A 17,189-nucleotide genomic window follows, 5' to 3' on the forward strand; every position below is an offset into this window, starting at 1 on the left:
ATTTCATTGGACTTCTATATGCATGGCTCTCCATCTTCAACAATCCACTAAACCTGTGTAGACTGGGTTTGTACCTTGTGTGGGGCACTTGGGTAAGATTATTGTATATCTACCTTTGTACATTGGATTATGATTTAGTGGATTGGACGCCTATGTGATCGTCCCCCAGACGTAGATACACACCGTATCGAACTGGGTAAACATTGTGAGTGTTCGTTCTGTGTGTTTGTTTTTATTTCTCTGATGTTCTCTTCATGATCTATCATTACCGAGTAGGCGCTTAACTGAATCAATCAGTATTCTAAGTCAGCCAACTATTTCTGATATTTTACGTAAAATGAGGAAATGCAAAATTACAGCTTCATATGGATTTTTTCAGATTAGTAGATCTAGTAAGCTTAAGTTGAAGAAAATATATGCTAGTGGTAGTAGATGACAGACACACTAGGTATATATACTTGGACAATCTTCATGAAAAGGAAGAATGAAGTTAAGAAGAAACTTCCTGAGCTCATGCGCCAAATCCGAAATGATCAAAATTCAAGTATAGTAAAGATAAGATATTATCAAGGACATGAATTTGGCAACCATGCCATCAAGAAATTTTGCAACGATCATAGGATTCAACATCAACTTTCCGCAGCAAGGATACCAAGACAAAATGGAGTAGCCGAAAGGAGAAATAGGACTTTCAAGGAGGCCATAAGGCTAATGATATCTCAAGCCTACCTAAGAGATTTTTGGCTAAAGTTGTTAACACAACATGTTTCACCCAAAATAGAACATTGGTTCATAAAGCTCATGGAAAGACTTTGTATGAACTATGGAAAGGGAAAAAGTCAGTGGTAAGCTACTTTCATACGTTCGTAGCAAGTGCTTCGTGCATAATAACAGAAAGTCTTACCTCTTGCCTCAATGAAAAAGGCATGGCCATGCCAATCAAGGTGGTGAGCAAGTTTCCAATGCCCATAGCCATGCTATTTTGCGACATTTTTTCCATGTTCTACTGTCTGGTACTCTGATTGCACATCTGCCTAGGGCTAGGCTTACCCGAACCGAACCAGTTCAGTCTCAAACCGAAGTACCGATCGTTACTTGGTTTGAGGAAACCGATCGGTTCGGTTCGGGTCGATTCTGATCGGTTCGGTTCGGGTCGATTCGGGTAAAACTCGAACAGAACCGAAAAACCACTCGATTTTCTTTTTTCTTTTATTATTATAATAATAATAGATATATAATGTATTAAATGTCCAAGGTGAGGTTTAAACCCTTAATCATTTAATAATTATGAAGTAAGAGCTTTACCCATTAAGTTATAGCCACATTGTATCCATATTCACATTTGTATGCTAATAAAGGTATACATTTTTCATTAAATGTTGTACACTTCAATTATAATGGACAAAATTGTCCCTACTACATTCTTGTTAGACAAAAGTACCCTTACACCGTTATAACACCTTTACTATTTAATTCTAACTTTTATAACTCTATCATTATGATCATACACATATATCTTTTTCCTATTCTTTAATTATCATTTTATTAAAATCATTATATAATTACTTTAATTATTTATTATATTTTAATTAAATTTCTATGAATGGTAAATCGTGTGTGTGTGTGTGTGTGTGTGTATATATATATATATATATATATATATATATATATATATATATATATATATATATATAGGCACGCACGCACACCAATCTATGTGACCGAGTACTAGATTAGTATTATAGATATTTTATTTATTTATTGTAAAAACAAAGTATAAATTATATCAAAATTGTTTACATTATTAATAAAAAATATATATATAAATTTTGTTCATCTCTATAATTTTCAAATACGATGATTAAAATTTACTACTTCAAGGAATTTTGAAATATAATTTGAACTATAACTTGTAATTATTTGCATTTATCAATTTTTTAATGTTTGGCATAAATTTTCACGCACCGCGAGTACAAAATGCTAGTATTATATATAAATATTATAATAATTAATAATTTCAACTCCTCACGTCCTCAGACCTCAACTCTAAGTCGTAAGTCCCAACATTTAGTGATTTAATAATTCTTATTTTTCAAATATTAACTATGTAGATAGATGATTCGAACCGAACTCTATTGTTAAACCGAATGGTTTAATTTTTTAAAAACCGAAACTGAAACCGAAACCGAAAAAAACCGAACCGAAACCCGAAATACCCAGCCCTACATCTGCCCATACATCCGTGCCATGTACAGTATTTAAAGGGTTTTTTTTTTTTTTTTTAATAATTTGGAGGGCTTTCAAATTTTAGATAGTCCTAACTTATTTCTCCTCATTTCCTGTCATTTCTTTAACTTAGATTAGCATTAGATTAAATCTCATTAACACTTTCCAAGCTTGTATTCAAGGATTTCACTATCAATTTTGGAGTGCTTCATCTACTTTTTACGGAGTAATAGATAAGTTTATCCTTCATTTCATTTCTCTTCTGCTATGTTTATGCTTTCCATTTATGTTTTTACTTTATTTGTGTTAAATATGTGAATAGTAATTGTATTTAGCACTTGGATTAGGCCGTTAGAATTTATTGCATAAAGAGGTAGAAACTCAAGCTAAGGTTAACATTTGTTAAGGAATTGTGATTAATGTGTGGTCTGCAACACACTCATTAGCTTACCGTCTTCCCTAGTTTGGGGAATATGATCTCTTACTACTTCCCTAGCTTCTTGCATATTTTCTAAACTTGGTATCAAAAAATGACATTTCACCCATACAGTCTTAATTCAATTTCTAGAGGACGACATTTCACCTGTACACTCTGCTACATCATGTTTAAACTTAAAAGACATAACATCAAAGAATTCATGGAGAACTTCATAGTACTTTTGACGTTTAAATTCAATAGCAACAGAATCTCGACTGTCCAAATGCATAATTAATCAAGCATTTGAGTTGATACAAAAATCCATTTGTATACATTAGCTATCCCAGGAAAATGACAAGAATTTTTCTAACGAACAGTACATACAAGGACGGACTTTTGGACAAATTGCAACCAAAACCATGATTCTAAACCTCTAATCAAATATCAATCTTTCAACGAATGAAATAACATAATTATCTGAGTTATACTGTAAGAACTTTATGAAGCTAAAAGGCGAACGCTGAGATAATCACATTCAGCTCAGTAGCTTCCAAAATCAAACCAACTTTTCTGGAAAAGCATTGACCAAAGGGTTCCTGCATGAAGGTAGAGGTTTCCTATAAAGCAAGAATCAACAAGTCTATCTATACAAGCCTCTAGCCAGCTGGAAGCATACATCAATGTGATTTTGGATTGGGATTTCGAAGAAATTAACTCATGTGAACTTGGAATGGTTGACCTTTTCAAGTGAACATGATACCAACAGATTTCTTTATAATCATCAAGTTCAAATTTCAAATGGCCTCCATATCAATACATTCCCTTAAATACAGGGTTTGTGCGGCATATGCTGGCTCCATACTCCTCATACTCTGCTTTCGTATGGCAAGCCTGCAGAGATAGCAACATCTTTATCAAGTCATTCAAAAGGACTAGATTGGTTTAGTGCAAATGGAACAAGGAAATGTAGGGTCAAGCATAAGAGCTAAGAATTTGAAAAGCAGTCCTAATAAAATAGTTATGAACAAATTCCACTTTCAGTCTTCGACTATTGTTACATTACCACATTTAGTCCTACTCTTTTAATTTTGCATTATTACATCCTTGACTTCCATTTCCTTGGCACAATTAGTCATCTGTTTAAATTTATGGAATTCCACCTTTTAGCAAAGAGGTTAATAATGTAATTCATCATTCAAGCCTCTTGCCCCAAAATGTAATTTCTCACCCTTTCTTGTAAACTCTTTTAATTAAATGATGAAATTATATGTTAGCCCTCTTTATTAATGGTGGAATGATAAATTTAAATGGAGGATTAATTGTTGCAAGTAAATGAAAATCAAGTATGTAATGAGGCAAAATTAAAAGAGTAGAACTAATATGACAATGCAACAATAGTCGAGAACTAAAAGTGGAACTCGCTCAATAGTTATCTTCTCCAATCTTGATGCAAAGTGTACAACCTAAATTTTTAACACCATCTTACATTAATACATTATACATATTTATTGAACAAAAATTGTTAAAAAGCTCAATGTAGTTCAACTCGTTGCAAGAACCTGGGTTACAAAGGCCTAATTTCAAGTTCTAAGGTTGCTTGGGAACCTCCCAAAACAGAATCAAGATTAGGATCAACCATTGTTGAGCAATGAGTGGGCAAAATGAATCTGAATTAGTGTAGCTTTGTTTTGGCCTTTCAATCCAGTCCAGATTTTCTTTGTCTCTATGGAACACACTAAGTATTATTGCCTATATGTACATTGAAGATCTTGGGCGGATAATAATTTAGTAAAGCTTATGGTGAAGTGCGGAGAGCTAAGAGCTTATCGAGTGATTTCGTTGAGCCCAAGAGTGATGATGCAGTGTCCTTCCATCATTGATTGTGGAGCCTTTTTATAGTGGAAGAATGACTGAATGTGAGGGACTTTTGGCTGCCATCATGGTCGTTCATGATGGATAATGGCTCGTGAAATAATGTGGTGTAATGGCTATTCATGGAGAGTAATGAACTTATTCATAGTAGAAATAATGGGAATAACAGGGATTTATGATAGAATAACTGGTGGTATAATGGGTATTTAGGGTGGAATATTGCTTTAACAGTTAGTTTGACTCTGCCGGCTTCATTGGGTCAATCTCGCAAGTTGAGTCATCTATCTTTCACCCGATTGAACTGTGGAAATATTAGAATTGATATGTGGAAATATTAGAATTGATATGTGAAAATATTAGATTGATATGCATATATTCTTAGGATCTGTAATTAGTGATATGATTTTATTCTTTCCCTAGTTTAGTGATCTTTTTATTTACTTTCCTTGATTATAGGATTCTCTTCCCTATAATCAATCCTCTTCTTTGTATAAATTAGGGCTTGTATTTTTCAATTGAGAATAAAACAATTCAGAATTTCTAACATGGTATCAGAGCCTGACTCTAAACCCCTAGCTCTTCTCTATCCTCCCTCACCAAATCTCTCCAGCAACTATGTCTAAACCTATTGAAACCCTTCCAGTTGATTCCTCACCTTTAGATGGGTCATCACATCCTTCTCACTCGACTGTCACAAATCATCCTAACCTTCCTCAAGTCCTTGATAGTTCTCCTCTCCCAATCACCTCTCATAAGCTCAACGGCCACAACTACCTGCCTGCTGATTGGAAACCCAAACCCCGTACTGATCAATCCCGTGCTAATGTGGCTGCAACCTCTGAAACATCACCAAATGAAGTCAGTCCTTTCTCAAAAATTCAGCTTGAGGCGCTACAAAAGCTTTTTGGGCAGATATCTGTTGCACAACAGTCAATCCCACCTTCCGCTGAAGCACATGTTAGTATGATGAGTCATCAAGGTACCACTTCTCACGCATTTGCTACAAATTCCAATAACACAAGTCCTTGGATTGTGGATTCCGGGGCATCCGACCATATGTCAGGTGATTTAAAGGTTTTTCATACATTCAAACCTTGTACCAATCCCACCACGATCAGAATTGCTGATGGATCCCTCTCTAACGTGATAGGAACAGGATCCGTCAAATTAACTGATGAACTTTTTCTTTCATCTGTTCTCTTTGTTCCTAAATTAAGTTGCAACCTTCTTTCCATCAGTAAACTCACTAGAGACATGAATTGTGTAACTAAATTCTATCCTAAGCTTTGTGAATTTCAGGTTGTGGGCTCGGAGAAGGTGATTGGCAGTGCTGAAATTTGCGATGGTCTCTATATTCTAAAAAACACTCCTGAAAATAAACATTTCCCCAAGTCAAATTATGGTTTCAATTCTGTTTCTGTCTCCAATGAGAGTCTAGTCATGTTGTGGCATTTTCGCCTTGGACATCCAAATTTTGTTTATCTTGAAAAACTATTTCCTGGTTTATTTATCAATAAAAAACCCAAGTTTTTTCATTGCGAAGTGTGTCAACTTGCAAAACATACTCGAAGTATTTATTCAAGCAATCCTTACAAACCTTCTCAACCTTTTTCGTTGATACATAGTGACATTTGGGGGCCTTCAAGGGTGAAAAATGTTAATGGTTCTAGATGGTTTGTATCCTTCATTGATGACCACACTAGGACCACATGGACTTTCCTCATGAAAGAAAAATCAGAAACTGCATCAATTTTTAAAGCTTTTCATTCCATGATTCAAAATCAGTTCAAACAAAAAGTTAAAGTTTTGAAAACTGATAATGGGACAGAATACTACAACTCAATTCTTGGTCCATACTTGTTAGATCAGGGAATTGTCCATATTAGTTCCTGTGTCAACACCCCTCAGCAAAATGGAGTGGCTGAGAGAAAAAATAGGCACCTCCTTGAAGTCTCTCGGTCCATCATGTTTTCAAATCATGTGCCTAAACACTTTTGGGGGGAAGCTGTACTTACTGCCACTTACCTCATAAACCGTATGCCTAGTAGTGTCTTAAAGTTCAAGACACCACGCTCCTTGTTACTACAAGCATTCCCTCACCTCTCAGTTTTTTCCTCGGAATTGCCACTCAAAATTTTTGGTTGTACTGCTTTTGTCCATATCTATGATCACAAAAGAACAAAACTTGACCCCAAATCACACAAATGCATGTTCATTGGGTATTCTAATACTCAAAAGGGGTACAAATGTTACTCTCCAATCACAAAAAGAGTTTATTATACTTTGGATGTCACCTTTTTTGAACACCAATCATTCTTTCCCAAATCTGGTATTCAGGGGGAGCATTTGAGCAAATATCAACTTTGGGAAACACTTCAAGATAATCAGGCTACCTTTCCTTCACCTAATGTCCTACCATACCAGCATCAACCTACTCCAACTCAACCTGATTTATCACCTACATCATCCAGTTCTCTATTACCTCTTTCATCAGATGTGACTCCAGAAAACATGGTCAATCAGCCGTCATCCTCTCTTCCTACAATCAACCCATCTTCGCCTCTAATAAACAACCATCCATCCTCAGAAAACACTCTACCAAATTCACCTCCTCAAGCACCAGAACTCCGTGTTTATAGAAGGAGAAAACTTCAAAATATAGAGGCTAACATGCAAAGCCAGGACTGTTCAAACACACATTCGAGCTTACGTGACCTTGAAAATCATGAAGGTAAGGACTCTATGACCCATGAGTTGGTATCTACTGCTATTGATGATCTTGATTTGCCTATTGCTCAACGAAAGGGTGTTAGAACATGCACTAGTCACCCAATAGAAAGGTATGTTGCTTATGGGAAATTAACTCCTATGTATCGAGCCTTTGTTGCCTCTCTTGATCTTGTCCAGATTCCCACAAACATCTACGAGGCACTAAGAGATCCCAAATGGAAGGTTGCTGTCAATGAGGAAATAAATGCTCTTGAGAAGAATGGTACATGGCGTCTTGTTGAGTTACCTCAAGGAAAACATGCAGTTGGATGTAAGTGGATTTTCACTGTCAAGTATAATTCAGATGGGAGTATCAACAGATTCAAGGCTCGGTTGGTTGCCAAGGGGTTCACTCAATCATATGGTGTTGACTATCAAGAGACCTTTGCTCCTGTTGCCAAACTCAATACAATAAGAGTTCTGTTATCACTTGCTGTGAATTGTGATTGGCCTTTATATCAGCTGGATGTAAAAAATGCATTCTTAAATGGAGAATTGGAAGAAGAAGTTTATATGGAAATTCCACCAGGTTTGAAAAAGAACTCCAATGGACGACTGGTATGCAAACTACAAAAATCTCTCTATGGCTTGAAACAATCACCTCGGGCATGGTTTGATAGGTTTGCAAAGTCAATTGTAAAATTTGGATACACTCAGTGTCAAGCTGATCATACCCTGTTTGTTAAAATCTCTTCAATAGGAAAGCTAGCAATTCTCATTGTCTATGTGGATGACATAATCCTAACGGGAGATGATTTAGGTGAGATTTCAAACCTCAAGAAGTTTCTTGCATCAGAATTTGAGATCAAAGATCTAGGATTCCTCAAATACTTTCTTGGGATGGAGGTAGCTCGATCTAAGGAAGGGATTGTTATATCTCAGCGAAAGTACATCCTAGATCTTCTAAACGAAACTGGAATGCTTGGAAGTAAGCCAGCAGACACTCCAATGAACCCTAACTTAAAAACAAATCGGAGTGGGGAACCAATTCCAGTAGAGAGGGGGAGCTATCAAAGATTAGTGGGAAAACTAATTTATCTCTCCCACACCAGACCTGATATTGCTTTCTCTGTTAGTGTTGTAAGTCAACATATGCATAACCCTAATGAGGAGCATTTGGAAGCTGTTTATCGTATTCTAAGGTATCTCAAAATGACACCAGGTCTTGGTTTGCACTTCAGAAAACATGACAACCGAGACCTAGAAGTCTACACGGATTCTAGTTGGGCTGGAGAGTTGACTGATAGACGATCGATTAGTGGTTACTGTACCTATGTATGGGGAAATCTAGTCACTTGGCGCAGCAAAAAACAGTCAGTTGTCTCTCGGAGTAGTGCAGAATCAGAATATCGTGCTCTGGCATTAGGTATATGTGAGGGGATGTGGATTAAAAGGTTGTTGAATGAGTTGAAAATTGAAGCTCCTACATCTTTCAAAATGTACAGTGATAGTCAAGCTGCCATCAGCATTGCTAAGAACCCGGTTCATCACGATAGAACAAAGCACGTTGAAATAGACAGGCACTTCATTTATGAGAAGGTGAATTCGAGGATCATTGAACTCAACTACATTCCTACAAAGAAACAGATTGCCGACATCCTTACGAAGGCTCTACCTAGAAGGAGCTTTGAAGAATTCAATTCCAAGCTGGGCTTGTATAATATATACAACTCAGCTTGAGGGGGAGTGTGGAAATATTAGAATTGATATGTGGAAATATTAGAATTGATATGTGAAAATATTAGATTGATATGCATATATTCTTAGGATCTGTAATTAGTGATATGATTTTATTCTTTCCCTAGTTTAGTGATCTTTTTATTTACTTTCCTTGATTATAGGATTCTCTTCCCTATAATCAATCCTCTTCTTTGTATAAATTAGGGCTTGTATTTTTCAATTGAGAAAAAAACAATTCAGAATTTCTAACATGAACAATGTTGTAAAAATAGCTAGGCCCACATTGGGCATTTGATGGGCGCCTAGTGCCTAGGCCTCCTAGGTGCAAAACCTTTAAAAAAAATTTTTTTTTTTTTTTTACGTAAGGCACCCTGATTTTTTAGACTTCTAACAAGCATTCCTCCCAAAAAATATAAATGTTCAATAGCACATAATACTCTAAAAACACATGATACTTTAATCATAACACATACAAACAAAACAAACAAATATTTTTAAAAATAATAATAATGGCCACTTAGGCCGCCTAGTTCACCGACTAGTTGGTCAACCTCCTAGTTGGCCAATTTTCCATTATTCCACCGGCCATGGGGCACCTAGCGCCTAGGCTGATTTTTACAACACTACAATTGAGTGGGATATTATCCCATCAGTACCAAACAAGAAACTTTTGAATTTTAAATTATGATGAAACCAGACTACCAAAACTTGAACAAGAAAGCAAGAAAAGTCAAGTATTTTACCAATATAAACAAAATATTTTCTGAAACACAACCCTAAGACAATAGGTAAAAGAACGGAATACTTATATAATTGTCAAAAGAAAATTGAAGAATCAAAAAAAAAATTAGACGTGTCATCAACATACCGCAAAAAATTCAGGAGTGGATGCAAGCACAGATCCTCCGAACCAAACTGCATATCTCTGTATTGGATGGCTGACCACATTTACTTCCACCGGTTGTGCCTAACAGTGAAAATTTCCATTAGGTCTTTCATAAATAATATATATATAAGGTGAAAAAGGAAAAGAAGTGCATTAGCCAGTTTGAAGTATAAAATAAGGGAAGGTAAAAAGATCCACACTTTGATTTCTCCACCCAACCGAGCATCTGATGCAAGAACACGAGCATCAACTATCTTCTTTAAATCTCGTTGCAATCTTCTATGGAAATCTTTGAACATGGTTGATCCGCCAGACAAAACTATATTCTGAAAATTGTGCACATATTATAACTTGTAGATCCAGATTATATGAGGGATTCTAGATATCAAGAAACAAATCTTCAACAGAACCCCAATTCAATTTATAGACAAATTAACTTCACCTTGTACAGGGCTCTTCTTGTGTCTATTGGTGCAGACTGAATGCATTTGTCTATTATAGCAGGCAGAGGAGTAGTAAAATCACTATTGTAAATCTCGGGATTGAAGAAAACCTGACAGGCAATCAAACCTTTATGTCAATAACATATTCTGTGATTCTGTCTGCCAATGCACAAGTCACAACCAACCCACTGTTGTAAAAATCAGCCTAGGCGCCCCTAGGCCGTTCCGCTTTCACTACTAGGCGCCCAAAAATCGGCCAGGTGCCTAAGCGGCCAGCTAGGCGGCGAAATCGGTCAAAATCGGCTTAGTCGGTCAACTCGGCCGAGTCGGTTGATTTCTTCCGATTTTGACCAATTTCGTCTAATGTTGTCTGGTGCAGCCGTCCGTAAACTAGTTTGATACTTTGAATCTTTGGATGATTTCATATTTGAGTATTTTTATTTTTTAATATTGTTTTGATGTTATGACTTACGAATTATCATTATTTCATTTATTTGGATGTGTTATTTGATTGAATGTTGAAAACAGTCTCATTAAAATTGTTAAACTGCAAGTCTGCCACTATTATTTTGGCACCCGCCTAGGCGCTAGGCTCTGCCCGGGCACTCGACTATCGCCTACTACAATCATGAACCAACCTCTACAAATCCAGCCATTCCAAGAACCACCTCATTATATTTAGCTGATATTTCTCTAAATGTGTATGTGTGTGTGTGTGTGTGTGGGTGTGGGTGGGTGGGTTGGGGGGGGGGGGGGGGGAGGGGGCGGTTATAAATGTTAAAATCACTTGTAAATAATCAGAACATTGAGTGCAGAGGATAAAACAAACCTCAGGACCAAGAAACCGTTCATAGCCAACATCACAAGAATATGGTGCCCCTGTTTTGGGTTTTGTACCTCTCCATTGTTTAACATATTTTGCCGGTTCTTTGTCATGCTTATTAAACTCCTGAAATCATGAATTAGGTCTTAATATCAGTCATTATAAATCATATTAAGTTTCTGATAAGAAAACAATGCATGATAAGCACAAAACTTGCACAATCAATTCACAAACATAAATATGAAGTAAAGGAAACTGCATAATGAAATTAGGTTTAGATTCTTCATGGTTCAAAACCAAGAATACTAAGAGACCAAGGATTGGGAACCAGGCTAATAAGGAATTATTTCAAGTTCTTTTTCCATTCAAATTTTCCCATGAATCCTATATTTTTTATTATTATTATTATTATTATTATTATTATTATTATTATTATTATTATTATTATTATTATTATTATTATTATTATTTCAGTAAGCACCCAAAAATACTGTATTCTTCCTTTACCAATGCCATTATGGAGGCTGACATCAACAGAAATACCTTGACAATGTCAGAGCAAGTGTAACAGTACATTTCTTTTACTTTCCGGGCTACTTCAAAGGAATCCTCAGGGGGAACATGCTCACCTCTTTCCTACATTAAACAACAGCAAAGGAAAATTTAGCAGTTAGGTCCATTGTTCTGTAAGAGATCCCTTGACTTAATTCAAATACAGCATATGCCATGTACCAATGAGAATTTTCAAAAACATAGTAATGTCACCAGAAACAACCATCCCCAAGAGTGTAGAGGTTATAACATTAAAGTGTCATTAGGAAAGTATTGAAAAACATGCAACTAAAGAGCTATGAAAGGGTATATCAAAGGCAGAGAAGTAGGTTTGTTTAAATACAGAGAAATTTCTAACTTCTGAGAGAATCCTTGACCACAGCCATATTACAGTACCCATGCAAAAATAAGCATATTTACTCTGGACAATATAAGAAAGTAATTTCAATAAAACAACAAAAAAAGCCCATGTTTGTTCTATGAATTGAGGCACTAATGCACTTATCAAATTAATGTGAAAGGAAGTGCAATGAGGATGGAGTAATAGTCGTGTCTTCTTATGCAATGCACAAAGGTTTACATCTGGGGAGTTATTATCATTGCAATCATCTTGGGAATCAATGCTCCAGGCCGAATAGAGCTTGGAAAGCCTATGGGGAAAATAATACCCAAGGGGCTAGAAGCTGAAATAGAGCATGAACCATAGGCATTCTATTCAGCATCATTGAAACAGAGCTAATGGACATGCAATATAGATAGCAGTTGGTTGGTTATCGTGTCTCTCAATGGGAACTGTATCGATGGCTGTACCACGGTCATTTTTATCCCTTTAACAAGAGACAGCTAAGCTAAGATATATTATTGTAATTGTTTGCATATCTCTAATTCATTCAACTATATAGTAGGCAAGTACAAGTCAAATATTGTGACTCAGTAGATACAGACCCGCATAAGCTGCTGAATAAAGAGAGTAACATCTCGGCCAGCAATCGGAATTGATTTAATGCTGCTCCCAATAACATAACCTTCTGCAACAGGTACAACATGTGTAGCCCCATCTCCAGCGTCCAAAACTACCCCTGTCATCTCACACTAAAGAAGAGAACAAATTGCATTAAAATATTGAGAGGTTCATAATTTTATCAAAGCAACAAATTGTCCAAACATCACTCAATAACAACTCTTTCAGCTCAGCTAAGCTCTAATAAGAAGGCTGTCCAAGATTCTTTCTTAAACCTACAACAGAGGATAAAATTTACTGCTTTAAATCGGTTCCCCTTCAAATGAATACAAACCTTAGATGCTGTGTACCCAGCCGCTAAAGCAAGAACAGGTTGCACTCCGATATAAAGCCCAGGAACATTGAACGTTTCAAACATTATCTCTCCAGTGTACTCCCGACTCTCCGGCGCAGTCATGGGGCTCTCAGTTAAAAGAAAATAGTGATCTTCAGGATCACACCGCAGGTAATTGAAGATACATTGCTGCCAGAATCGCTCCATAGCATCCCAATCATCGACCTGGCCGTGCTTAATCGGATAACTAAGATTGTAAGTATTACTAGATTTAGATCTGGCCAACGCCTCATCGCCAATATAGAAATCCAGATCCGCCATAACCCCAGCGCTATGCTGGGCTAACCAGTTGCTGCTCTTGGTCGAAGTCCGCGGCTGATTCACGAACGAATCATTAACAGCAACCACCGTTGGGAGAATGAAACACGGCTCCACGTTCCCGGCAAACCCCATCTTCGTGTACCTGAAAACAGCAAACAATCGTCAAGATCATCCCAACCGAAGAAATACAATACGTCGAACACCTTGTGAGCGGAAAAGAAACAAAAGCATTTGAACCGCAAATTCGCGTACCCAGTCCCATTATCGATGACTACAGCAGGGGGAGAGGTATCAGGGTCCATGGTATAGAAGAAAAGAAAGAGAAAATAGCTATAGCGGTGGATCCGCTGCGGAGATCCCAATAGGAGGGGTTTAAGCTTGAGGGTGATGGTAGTCGTTGAGAGGCGGTAGAGGGAAAAAAGGGACGAAACAACGACGTTGAGTGTAAGTGAAAGAAAGGGTCAATGGGAAGTGAGGGTTTCAATCCACCCATTTCATTTCATTGACAAATATAAATGAATGTGCTCTTCTTCATGTATGTAGTAGCAGTAAAGAGAAAGCTTCATTTCTTTCCATGGAAGTGAAATTGGAAAGGACACCACTACACTGCGCTGCACTTTGCACTTTGCACTTTGCTAGAGAGTAGAGGAGGAATACAAGATTCCAAATCGAAACTATTTTTGTCTCTTTATTTTTGATTCTTTGCTTTGCAATCAAACACGCCAACAACCCTTTGGGTAGTTGAATTTTCTATAATATCTTATAAATTTTAATTGAATTTATTTTCAAGCTTTTAAATTTCGCAAAAATATATAAAAAATATTTATAACTGTAATTTTTTTTTGAAATCACTACTGTAATTTTTATTACAAATTATTAAATATTATGAAAAATTTTAAATTAATTATATCTTTACAAACTTTAATTAACTTTTATATATATATATATATATATATATATATATATATATATATATATGCTCCGGATCCCATGAGGTCATATAGATGGATGCGATTATGAGATCTCTTCACATCCATTAGATCATTGCATATTAAAGGAGATTGAAAGAGATATTCTTTGCATTTAAGGTAGTAGTCTATGCATAAGGGTGAATAAGTAATTATAATATAAGAGCTATTTATGGTTACAAATAAATTGGAATATATTTCATGCTAAGCATCAACTGATTATGGGATTGGATTATTTATTAACGGTAATATATTAGTATTGATATTCTGGTGATTCCTGAACGCAATCATTCGCCAATCAGACTCAAAGTGCAGTGTGTGTTTGACATCAACGGCCACAGTGATGGCGCAAACGGACATAGGTATGTGCATCCGTATGTGAACTGTTATTGGCTTTACGATTGGTGTGCATATATTATGATGAGTCTGTGCGTCGTGAAACCGTATTGTGCAAGTTAGTGCAGTACGAAGCGTGAGTGTCTAATGAGTGCATGAGGATGGCGTTTAATGCGAATATATTTACGAAGTGGGTTTTTTGTTTTTTGTTTATTTATTGTTTATTTTTTTGTTTTTGTGTTTATGTTTTTAACCGACGGGGAGGTTTTGGATTGCGATGTAGATGTGTTGATGGGGTGTTGTGCAAATCAGAGGGTGAGGGGTTTTTTTTTTTTTAATTTATTTTTATCCCCCGATAGTAATGTGTTGGTGGTATGTGCGATATATCATGTTGGAGTGTGCAAATGTCCAATGTTTGTTTTCAATAATGTGTTGTTTAAAAATGTAGTTTTGATTGGTTTCGTTTTGTTAGCATTATTTGGGTGGAGTGTGTACATATGTTATTTTGGGTTATCCTCTACATTACATCTACGACCTTGTGTTTTTTATTTTTTTATTTTTTAAAAAAATGCATCAGCCTTTGCGAGGGATTTACTAAGCCAGGACTTGTAAATAACACGTGAAATGGACGTTATATTCACGGCCTGTGCATGTTAGGGTTTATTCCTGTGCAAGTGTCGCGTTGGGAAAGTGCAACGTAGTTACTGAGCATGTGTAACTAACGACTAAGCAGTAATAAGTTAGCGCCCTCGAATTTTTGACAGATTATTTAGGGAGCTTAAAGTTTAAGAAAGTACATGCATGCAGTGCAACCGCTGACGCCTAACATAGTGACATGACTAACTGTTAGCCGGGAGAATTTATATTTTTAAAAACAAATTAATAACCCATACGCAGATTATTTGTATAGACGATAAAAAGATGACATCTGGTTTACAATTTAAACGCTAACGAAACATATGTTACAGGTGGGTGCAGTGCAGAGGCCCCCGATGCAAACAAATCAGAAAAGGATTGCAGAATGGATATAAGCCCTGGAGGTACGAAATATTGGTATATGGAATCTTCAAACTGAGCCAACAGCCACCTACTCAACTGTTTGGGGAAATCTTCCACCTCAAGATTCAACAATTCCCCCAAGCCAATTTGAACCACTGCTTTACGTTGGCAAGCACTGAAGTGTTTAAACTGAGACACCAAATGCTTGGGCGATGCGCGAGTATTAAGAGACGGAATCACCACCTTCGCATCCCCACCAGACCCATCTCCCACCCCATCCTCATGCGCTCGTACCTGAACAGGAGTGGACATCGCGATCGGAGGAACGGAGGGAGACCCACTTTGCACCCTGGCAAAGGGTGGCTGAACTTCAACAGGGGTCGAATTGAAACCACAACGGGGGGGACTTGTTGACCTAGTTGCACAACAGACGAACCAGCACCAGGAGGGGATACAAACACCTCTGCATCGTTCGCTACAATGAAAACAATGAGACAAAGATAACGCAATAGACATAAATTATGAAAGAGTATCCAAACACACCAACAATACCACAAAGCGAATAAAAAAAAATCCATACACAGTTATGTGCACAGACCTGAATACCGTACTGCATAGACCGGGAATGGTATGCGCACAAACCAAACACACACCAGCATGGCAAAATGCACACACAGAAAACACAAATTAAAAGAACACATAGTAAACTCTTAAAAATTGTCAAATTAATGAAAAACACATATTCAAAAAACACGCAGTAAACTCTTTAAATTTGTCAAACTAATAAAAAAAACATATTCAAAAAACACAATGTCAAACGCACCCCATGCAATCAACCTGCACACATATTAAAAATAATAAAATTAAAGTAATAATAGTAATAACTTTAATTTGTGTTTTCTGTGTGTGCATTTTGCCATGCAAACGCGCACACAATCATGGCAAAATGCACACACAGAAAACACATATTAAAAAACCACATAGTAAAGTCTTAAAATTTGTGAAATTAATAAAAAACACATTCAAAAAACACACAGTAAACTCTTTAAATTTGTCAAACTAATAAAAAATACCTATTCAAAAAACACAATGCCAAACGCACACCCCATGCAATCAACCTGCACACATATTAAAAATAATAAAATTAAATGTTGGTACCGTTGGTAGAAAACACAAATAATACTCAAAAAATAAGATTATTATTTTCTGGAAAGAAGGGAAGAAAAGATGAAGAAAAGTGGCTAGTGTTTGGTGTTGGGTTTTTGCAAGAGTCAAGTGAGCACTCTTTCCTTAAAACCTTATTTGCCACCTCCCAAAGATGCTCGGAGCGTTATGGCCTAGGCTTCCCAGGATAAAACTTGCTAATGATTCAATGTTTGAGCACTCAAACAAGGAATCCGGCGAGCAAGACAATGGCTATGAACACAATAGGCCAAGAAAGAGTAGAAGCAGAGAGGTTTTGAAGCTGAAAAAACGAACTTTCGTGTTCTATGTTTCTGTGTGTAAAACTCTACTGCCTCTACCCTCTCTTATATAGGGTTGAAGAAGCCAATAGCCTTTATTATGGCAATTAAAAAATGACATTAAAGCTGTCTTCCAAC

General features: G+C 36.6%; 1 protein-coding gene across 2 annotated transcripts; it reads right to left on the minus strand.

The window, feature by feature from the left end:
- Positions 1 to 2,891: 2,891 nt before the first annotated feature.
- On the minus strand, positions 2,892 to 13,937 carry LOC109171546 (actin-related protein 3). Of its 2 annotated transcripts, none has more exons than XR_002052617.1 (9): positions 13,538 to 13,937; positions 12,965 to 13,427; positions 12,615 to 12,761; positions 11,661 to 11,753; positions 11,124 to 11,243; positions 10,294 to 10,404; positions 10,052 to 10,170; positions 9,834 to 9,932; positions 2,892 to 3,535 (listed from the first exon to the last, which is right to left on the minus strand). XR_002052617.1 is itself a non-coding variant. In XM_019320585.1 (9 exons), the coding sequence occupies exons 1-9, from the start codon at positions 13,585 to 13,587 to the stop codon at positions 3,455 to 3,457; spliced, it is 1,290 nt and encodes a 429-aa protein (XP_019176130.1). In that variant the 5' UTR covers positions 13,588 to 13,937; the 3' UTR covers positions 2,892 to 3,454. The 2 variants fall into 2 exon arrangements, 1 of the variants encoding a protein (XP_019176130.1); XM_019320585.1 differs by having other exon boundaries at positions 10,052 to 10,177.
- Between the last annotated feature and the right edge of the window lie 3,252 nt (positions 13,938 to 17,189).

Source organism: Ipomoea nil, unplaced genomic scaffold (assembly GCF_001879475.1).
Source record: "Ipomoea nil cultivar Tokyo-kokei standard unplaced genomic scaffold, Asagao_1.1 scaffold0319, whole genome shotgun sequence".
NCBI classification, from domain to species: domain Eukaryota; kingdom Viridiplantae; phylum Streptophyta; class Magnoliopsida; order Solanales; family Convolvulaceae; genus Ipomoea; species Ipomoea nil.

What these genes read in the sequence shown, in the direction of transcription:
- LOC109171546 (XM_019320585.1), bottom strand. Translation starts at nt 13,587, where the DNA reads ATGGACCCTGATACCTCTCCCCCTGCTGTAGTCATCGATAATGGGACT. An exon ending in GTCATCGATAATGGGACTGG is followed by an intron (nt 13,428 to 13,537) that starts GTACGCGAATTT and finishes TGCTGTTTTCAG; the next exon opens with GTACACGAAGATGGGGTTTG. An exon ending in CAAGAAGAGCCCTGTACAAG is followed by an intron (nt 10,178 to 10,293) that starts GTGAAGTTAATT and finishes CACAATTTTCAG; the next exon opens with AATATAGTTTTGTCTGGCGG.